Source organism: Abramis brama (assembly GCF_963993115.1).
Source record: "Abramis brama genome assembly, chromosome: 14".
Classification (NCBI taxonomy): domain Eukaryota; kingdom Metazoa; phylum Chordata; class Actinopteri; order Cypriniformes; family Leuciscidae; genus Abramis; species Abramis brama.
Window position 1 is genome coordinate 14,986,268 of NC_139976.1, and position 8,624 is coordinate 14,994,891.

An 8,624-nucleotide genomic window follows, 5' to 3' on the forward strand; every position below is an offset into this window, starting at 1 on the left:
AAACATACTACTCCAAACCATAATCAAATATTCTAATAATTAAAAAAAATTACAAATAATAATTTATTATTATTATTATTATTGAATCAACATTTTACACTATTTTACTTGCTTCTTGCTACTAAAGCATCTAGATTAATTAGCGTTTGTCGGGACTTTTATTTTGACAATCCTTCATGAAACGTCACTGAAGTCTAAGCAGTGCGTCTAGCTTCATTTTGGTAATATCTAGACGTAATAGCTACGATAGCTTTGTGAAGATGGTTTGCGAGAAGTGTAAGTAGTTACATTGTATATCATATTGTAAATCATAATTATTATTTATTTTAAACCAATTTGTCTAAGTCATTAATATTGTGATTCATATGTATTCAGTAGCTTTAGATCGCTAGCAAGATCACAGTAGCTAAGTTGGATAATTCTCAGAAACAAAACAGTCCACTGTGTAGTTAACGACCGTCGCCTGTGGTTCGCCTGTATCTCGACGATGATAATCAATGTGTGCATAGTACTGACGTCAATGAAATGTGTGGGGTGTTTGACTTAATTAAGCATGTTTTGATGTTCCCCCAGGCGAGAAGAAACTGGGGCGAGTCATCACTCCTGATACCTGGAAAGATGGGGCTAGAAACACAACTGGTACGTTGGATTAAAGCTAGGATAAATCTACCCATTTGCATTTAACCTTCGTCAACACTGTATACTAACATAAAAACTATTATATTACAGAGAGTGGTGGTCGAAAGCTTAATGAAAATAAAATGCTGACATCAAAAAAAGCGAGGTGAGTTGCTTGAAATATGTCATGGTTAAACATTATAGTATTGTAGTGCATTTAAAGTCATCATGAAATCAAAATAGACTATTCTTAATTTTTATATGGAATATTACAGTTGTTGGAAGATTGCACAACTATCCATTCAATACTCAATGGTCAAAATCAAGCCCCGTCCTACATTTTGTTTTCTTGTTCGAGAAGCTGTTTCACTCAGATTTACATTACAATAGGGAAGAAAATACTTCCATTCTTCATGTCAACTTCAAATGCGAGTTATGATGAACATAGTGAAAATATGTATGCCATTTTGACAGGTTTGATCCCTATGGCAAATCTGGATTTGCCACTTGCAGAATATGCAAAAGCTCTGTCCATCAGTCTGGTTCACACTACTGCCAGGGATGTGCTTACAAGAAAGGTGAGATGCTTAGATGCTCTTTTGTTTCCACCACAAATATATATATATTCTCACCACCCCTCTCTCTTTCTACTTTGCAGGAATTTGTGCCATGTGTGGGAAGAAGGTTATTGACACCAAGAACTACAAACAGACCTCAGTTTGATTTATTCTCTCTTGCTGGAGATTTTATGTTTAGCTGAGAAGGGGATGTTCGTGGATGATTATGTTGACTCTACTACGTGTTGAGAATGATCATTTAGGTTCACAAAAGAGTTTAATTTGCTGTGTTTTATGAAAGGAGTGTACTGGATTATGACTGTATTTATATGAAAATATGTCAGTGGTATTTTTCCCTCACCTAACCTTAGAGCAATATATTGGCTTGCACTGTTTGGACAATGTAGATGCCTTCTTTAAGTATATTTGCTGGAGAATATTTTTTGTAAATATTCTCATTCATTTTTTTTTGTAATAATTTATCATTTTAACACCAAGCATTATGAAAAAAGAAAATCCATCCTCTTCATGGCAATTTATTGCCCTTTTAGTCTTAGTCATCTGACCTTACCAAACTAGGCTTTTACTTTTAAATGTCATCTCTTCCCCCAATTACGAAAAGATATAGATATCTATTTAGTTTGAAGTGCTATTTTTTTCACCTGTTTTCAAGGCAATGTCACTACTGCATAATCTAATGTAAATATGAAACAAGCAGACAGTGACATGCCAACATAAGACAGTGTACAGCAATGTTTATAGCCTGTTTCCACTTCTTATTGTCCCGCCATTGCTTCTTTTTGTGAACACTGTTGCAGATGTTTTCTGGAAATCTGTTTGTTGTTTCCTTTTTCAGTGATCATTTGGAATTACATAAGTTTTGAATTTCTTTTAGAGGTCTCTTGAACCCACATAATTTAGACAGTAACTGTTGCAAATGCTCTTACACTGTTTATTTTGCCTTATTTTTAGTGCAAGGCGGCACAACATAGCAATACTTAGATACTGTATAATATCATTCCCTTAATATCAGTTAAATTAAGAATTGACACCTGTACCAATGCGAGACTGTTTTTACCTCTGTAAATAAACTTGTGACAACATCTTGCAGAAATCAGTCTTTTGAATAAGAAAGCAAAGACTAATGCATTTCATAATGGTGCTTTAATGTTTTAGTTGGCATAGCTGACATCTGTTTTGTTTTATAAAATTCAGACAAATATGTAAAAAATGGCAATATTCCAATGTCAATATTGGTTACTTCTAACCACATACAAATGATTCCCCAGATACATCACAATGAACCTTTCATTGACTTATATAACAATAAATCATGTTGGCTTATGACTGAATATTATCTAATCAGAGAACATGACAAAAATGTGACAAATGTGTTTTTTGTTTTTTAAAGTTATATAAATTAGTTCTAGTATCTTCATTTTGCAAAAAAAAAAAAATATATATATATAAGGTTAGACAAGTATCTGAGGCAATATGTTAATTTAGTAATTGTTAATCAGTAAGATAATAGAACAAATGAACTAACAGAAGAGGGGCAGCATGGATTCAGTAGTAAAGTCTGAGATTGAGAGATGCTGGTATGAAAACGTTACACTGGATTATGTACAATACTTTTTATATCTAAGTAATGTTTCCAATACTTCCCATTCAAAAGTTATCAGTCTGTATTTTTTTTTTTTTAAATAAGTCTCTTATGCTCACCAAGGCTTAATTTATATGATCAAATATATATATAAAGTACAGTAAAAACAGTACTAATGTGAAATATTACATTTTAAAATAACTGTTTTCAATTTTAATACATTTTCACAGTTGTTCAGAAATCATTCTAATACTCTGATTTGGTGATCAAGAAACATATGTTAATACATGCAATATGTTAATTTAGTAATTGTTATTCAGTAAGATAATAAAAATAACTCGTACATAATAATTCTATCAGTTTTAAGGCAGCCGTGTGAATGATTCAATGGCAGGTCTTTTTCTCAAAAGAAGTATGAACATTGATCCTTCAATATTCACATTTTATATTTCAATATATGCAAACATTGAGTTTCAGCTGTTGGCGATACAGCTGTGTCTCCGTAGCTGGTGGACAGATCTAACGGTCTGGCTCAGTGAGATTCTCTTAGCACCGTGGAGGGTTTCAAAACGTAGAGAATAATCATTGACCTTTTTGACTGTAGACACACGGAGTTGGCGCAGGTAAGTGTGATCACTTTGCACCTTTTGTCAGGGCGAGGAACTCCTCTCGGGCCTTCGGGTCCTCTCTGAATACACCCAGCATGGTACTGGTCACAGTACGGCTGTTCATCTTCTGCACTCCACGCATGACCATGCACATGTGACTATAACAACAAATATCCATTCATGTCAGATTTTCATGCGCAGTGTATTTAATTCATAATTCATCAACCATGACAGTCACTGTAAGCAGAAACTGAATGAAAGTACTGTATTCTGTGCTTTGAAGTTACCTGAATCTAATTGCATTGATCTGTATTAAGATTTATAAGAAAGAAGGCTAGGATGTAGTACAGTATTAGGTGTGTGTTTGCATACTTTGTATATGTTTACTATATTAGATAATATAACATCTAATAATTATACATAATCTGACTGAATGTTTTGTAAGACAGTGTTTTGTCTTTCAAATACTTACGCTGCCTCAATGACGACTGCCACACCGACAGGCTGCAAGGCCTCAGAGATTGCCATTGCTATTTGCTTTGTCAGGCGCTCTTGGACTGCAATAAGCAAAATTAAGAGTAAAACACTGAGGAAGCAACACTATCATGTTTGGTTGTGGCGAGGAGAGTTGATAGGCAGGATCTACAACAGCAGTCGTTAATTTAACTTTACAAGTAAGACGACAGAAACATAGGAGCACCGAATAAACAAAGAGATAGAGATAAACACAACAAACTTAACATTAACATGAGAACGGACACTAGTTCAGTAGTCAGGACGCTGATCAGGGAGTCGGCCATTTTAAGGGTTGTTTCAATCGCAAAATCTTGCCAGTGCACTGAAATGTTCGCTCCTTAAAAAGTCCCACAATGCACCTTAAAACCAGGGAGCGTCGATGCTCGCTATGTTCCCTTAACGGAAATTCTGAAGCACGAAACATAAATCACGTGAGCCGACTCACACATGATGATAAGCGATAGATGTTTTTTTTTAAATACAAACCATTATTTAATTATATTCAGGCATAAACATCGCTAGACGGGTAAAAAACATAATCTAGCTACACAAGGTCAACTAATAATGACAGGGAACATAGGAAAACAGGAACAGCCCAAAACCAAACTAAAACACAAATGAACTAACAGAAGAGGGGCAGCATGGATTCAGTAGTAAAGTCTGAGATTATGTACAATATTTGTATATATCTAAGTAATGTTTCCAATACTTCCCATTCAAAAGTTATCAGTCTGTAAATCTTTTTAAAAAAGTATCTTATGCTCACCAAGGCTTAATTTATATGATAGAAAATATATATAGTACAGTAAAAACAGTACTATTGTGAAATATTACATTTTAAAATAACTGTTTTCAATTTTAATACATTTTAAGATGTAATTTATTCCAGTGATGGCAAAGCTGAATTTTCAGCATCATTACTCCAGCCGTCACAGAAGTTTAGAAATCATTCTAATACTCTGAGTTGGTGATCAAGAAACATTATTTTTATTATTTTACTATTATTATTAATGTTGAAAACAGTTGGGTTTATTAATATATTTCTGTGGAAACCATTATCCATTTTTTCAGGATACTTTGATGAATAGAAAGTTCAAAAGAGCAGCATTTATTTGAAATATAAACATTTTGCACCATTACTAATGTCACTTTTGATCAATTTAATGCATCCTTGCTGAATAAAAGTATCAATTTCTTTAAAAAAAATTATCTCTATTTTTCTTGTGGTAAGTATCTAGTGTTAGTTACCTTGAAGCCTGCGACTGTAGATTTCAACAATCCTAAAGAGGGACAAAATCCATTGTGTTAAAACACCAAAAATGTTATCAAACAGCCAATTTAATAGGTAGCTATATCCTTAAGAGCAAGGAATGACATTATTAGCAGAATATTCCTGTTTTTCAGTATGCATGTTGTATGGTGTTGTTCTGAGTATTTTTCTATAAATATTGTTTCCTAAATTTATAACTATTGTGTAACTGGTAAGTATTCTAGAAATGTTTGTGATAAGGTTAGTAATAGATATAAAGGCAGCTGTCTGTGTGTATTTTACTCAGGCAAAGGAAGCACTAGGCTGCACATGATATTTTGTGAGGGCAGCAATGTTAATGGTTCCCACAACCACCCCACAGTGGAGGTGGGAGTCGAGGGGGATTTCCTCAGCGCCAGAGGTCAGCTAGTCTGGCGTTTTTCAGATGGGACAGGATACTGTGCTAGGCTTTGGATCTAAGCTTCACGTGAATGGGCTGTGATAACAGAAGAACTCAGCCACTTGTAACTAATATGTTCTTTTTTTCGGTCCCACTCTGATGTGAGAACAAGGCCCTTTATCATCCGTCTGAGACTGGCACACTAAATTGTGTGTGTGTGTGTGTGTTATATACTCACCTTGCAAGCTTACTGAGTCCAACGACCTTTTTACTTGGCAGATATCCTATGTGAACCTACAGATTAATTAACATAAAATAATTTATCAGTTTATTTTTTATGTAATACAGCTCATTGAAAAGAACCCTGCCAGCACTAAACACACTCCCAGGCCTAGAAAAAATGTATGCGTCAATGATTCCCTCACAACCCATGAAACCGCCTTGTCTAGCACTCAACATCAAGTGGCTAAAAGCATTACAATCATTGATGGATATTGAGACATACCTTGCCAAAAAATGGTACTAGATGATGTTCACAAAGTGAAAACATGTCAATATCTTTCACAATAACTAGCTCCTCGTGGTCCTCATCAAAGATGGCATCATTAAGTATATCTGTAGAATATGAAAAAAAATATATACAAAAGTGAATTGCTTAGCACGTAACTTTGATGGTGTTTTGCAACCGGACACAAATCATTTCCACATTAAAATCCTCTCATAAGTCAGGTTATTTCAGGAGAGAGGCAAAAACTTAGGAACTAAACTGTGATTAGTTTAAGTAGCACATAACACCATTCAGAATATTGAAGCGGGTGCTTTCACCATCTGTTGTTGACTAATTGAGCAATTCCAGAATTACGTATATAAATTATATAACCCCTCATCAAAGTAGTGGAACTGTCAGACACACCAATGAGTAAAAAGACTGCCCAAACATTGCATACTGAAAAGTATTTGGATCAGAATGATATACAATTTTATTTAATAATTGTTATTATAATTTTTGACTTTATTTATATGCATAAACATAACTAATAAAAACCCAATTGGTGATGAGATAATAACTAGCATTATGTGGGGCCCTAGCACAATTGGCTATCTTAAAGTTAGCATGAAACAGAAGCTGTTTCTCAAATGAGAAAAATGTAGGATCGTTGTCGTTTGCTATGATGTCATGTGAGTGACAGGTTGTCCCGCCCTCGCCATCAAGTCATCAGAGAATAGAATTGAAGAGTTCAGATGCATACGCCTCTAAGTGCGGTCTGAAATTTTCTTCTAGAATGATATTTAAGTTTCAGTAATTTCACTTAAATGACAATTAATAGGTCATTTTCATTGCGATTTAAGTGAATTTACTGCACTTAAATATACGAGCTTGATAAAAATGATCATTCTAGAAGAAAATTTCAGACGGCACTTAGAGGCTTTTGCATCTGAACTCTTCAGATGTTGTTGCAAGAGGCAGGGGATGTTACTTTGATTAAAGATTACAAAGGCAGATGAAATTTAAAGAAAAAAATAATAATAATGATCTGCACGGATAACACGTTTATAATAGCCTAAATAGCCTACCTACTGCAATATTAGGCTACATAAAAAAAAGGAATTGTCCATTTGGATTTCATGTTTAATTCATAAGTAGTATATTTTGTGGTGTATTTGTGAAGTGTAAATCTGTAATAAAGAAACAAATTACGAGAGTAGCCTATCCTAGCTGGAAGTGTTCAAGACATATAAATATTTAAGCAGGATCCCATTTGACCGCTCAAGACACGTTCGCTCGCCCGCCATCTTGGAACGGTCAGCGTGTCTTCACTCACAGTAAAAATCAATGAAGCCACAACATTAATAGCCGCTAATGAGAAATCTATGTATATAACATATGGTTCAAGCAGCTTGGCTACTGTTGCTGTAGTAACCTCATCCGGTGAAAGTGATTTTGAAGCCGGTGTCTGCTGACAAACTTGTAATCTTACTTTGTGAAGTAGCCTAAGTTTGTGCTAAAAAGACTTCCGTAAAACGAAATCGTAGAATTCGAGTGAAATTTTTATAATGCTATTATTCTCTAAAAAAAAAAATAGCCTACTTACCATAAATGGTCTCGTGGTAGCCTTTGGTCAAGAACTGCATGGCCTTAGCTGCACGGAGTGGGGTTTTCAGGAGACCCTGCCGGTCAGTGTTCTCTCCCAGACCTCTCAGTATGGTTGTGTACGCCGCCTCCAGAGCAGGTAACCGCGACTCATCCTCCGCCTCTTTCCGGGATGTCTCGTTTTTGTGCTGGACAGCGACTTTTTTCGTATCGACTGTCAGCTCGCTAAAGCCATTACGGCAGAGATACTCTGTGACAATTTTGCCATTGCTAAAACCGTTCAATTCTGCCGCCTTTTGGTACTCCATTGAATTTACTTTAAATGACTATTTAAAAGAGAATAAATTATTACTATTAATATGTAGTATAAAAGAAAAGTTTAGTCGTAAATGCAGTCAGACGTCTATTCTTGGTCCTCAGGTATAGGCAGGAGATCGTCGGAGTGCTCTTGAGTTGAGATGCAGTTGCAGTCTAAAAGTCTCTCCCACTCAGCGTGGCATTTATAGGAGCCCTTCACTATCGCTGTGTCCAATTGAGCACGTCGGGATTTAGTGGGAGCACGGCACGCGCTCCGTTGTGTTTTACACATGTCACACCCTTTTTATGGGGTGTAATTGAATAATGCGTTACAGTCATGCAAACGGCGGAAACTGATTCGTGATTTGCTAGTCTGAATGTAAAGACACAAATGAACGTCAAACGTCTGAGCATGACCTCACGTGCTCACTCATAAGCTAGACCCCCATAAGCTGTATTAGCCAAATTCTTTGAAAGTTTTAAATAAAAGCTTAACAATCATAATAAGAGTAGCAATATTAATAATTACACATAATACATATGTTGTTGTGAAATATAATATGGCCTATAATATAATTTTCAATGGCAATATTTAAAAGGCGCACACAAAAAGACCTACACATATTTGGGACTTCCAAATATTGACATCTTGTGTTTGAGCTTATGATATTTGATATCCTCTAC

At 35.2% G+C, this 8,624-nt stretch overlaps 2 protein-coding genes across 2 annotated transcripts; one reads left to right on the top strand and one right to left on the bottom strand.

The window, feature by feature from the left end:
* The first annotated feature begins 177 nt into the window (after nucleotides 1-177).
* On the top strand, nucleotides 178-2,278 carry cript (cysteine-rich PDZ-binding protein). The gene is made up of 5 exons (XM_084134733.1): nucleotides 178-276; nucleotides 574-639; nucleotides 730-784; nucleotides 1,093-1,196; nucleotides 1,277-2,278. The coding sequence occupies exons 1-5, from the start codon at nucleotides 261-263 to the stop codon at nucleotides 1,339-1,341; spliced, it is 306 nt and encodes a 101-aa protein (XP_083990859.1). The 5' UTR covers nucleotides 178-260; the 3' UTR covers nucleotides 1,342-2,278.
* A 44-nt stretch (nucleotides 2,279-2,322) lies between these two features.
* gch2 (GTP cyclohydrolase 2) lies at nucleotides 2,323-8,116 on the bottom strand. Its single transcript, XM_084134732.1, has 6 exons — nucleotides 7,645-8,116; nucleotides 6,057-6,166; nucleotides 5,790-5,845; nucleotides 5,151-5,182; nucleotides 3,859-3,943; nucleotides 2,323-3,544 (listed from the first exon to the last, which is right to left on the bottom strand). Exons 1-6 carry the CDS (start codon nucleotides 7,949-7,951, stop codon nucleotides 3,412-3,414), a joined length of 723 nt encoding a protein of 240 aa, XP_083990858.1. The 5' UTR covers nucleotides 7,952-8,116; the 3' UTR covers nucleotides 2,323-3,411.
* Nucleotides 8,117-8,624: the final 508 nt, after the last annotated feature.

Coding starts and splice junctions, on each gene's coding strand:
- cript (XM_084134733.1), top strand. Junction 785..1,092: donor CTGACATCAAAAAAAGCGAG/GTGAGTTGCTTG, acceptor CCATTTTGACAG/GTTTGATCCCTATGGCAAAT. Junction 1,197..1,276: donor GGGATGTGCTTACAAGAAAG/GTGAGATGCTTA, acceptor TCTACTTTGCAG/GAATTTGTGCCATGTGTGGG.
- gch2 (XM_084134732.1), bottom strand. CDS start 7,951: ATGGAGTACCAAAAGGCGGCAGAATTGAACGGTTTTAGCAATGGCAAA. Junction 5,846..6,056: donor TAGTACCATTTTTTGGCAAG/GTATGTCTCAAT, acceptor ATTAATCTGTAG/GTTCACATAGGATATCTGCC. Junction 3,545..3,858: donor GCAGTCGTCATTGAGGCAGC/GTAAGTATTTGA, acceptor TTGTTGTTATAG/TCACATGTGCATGGTCATGC.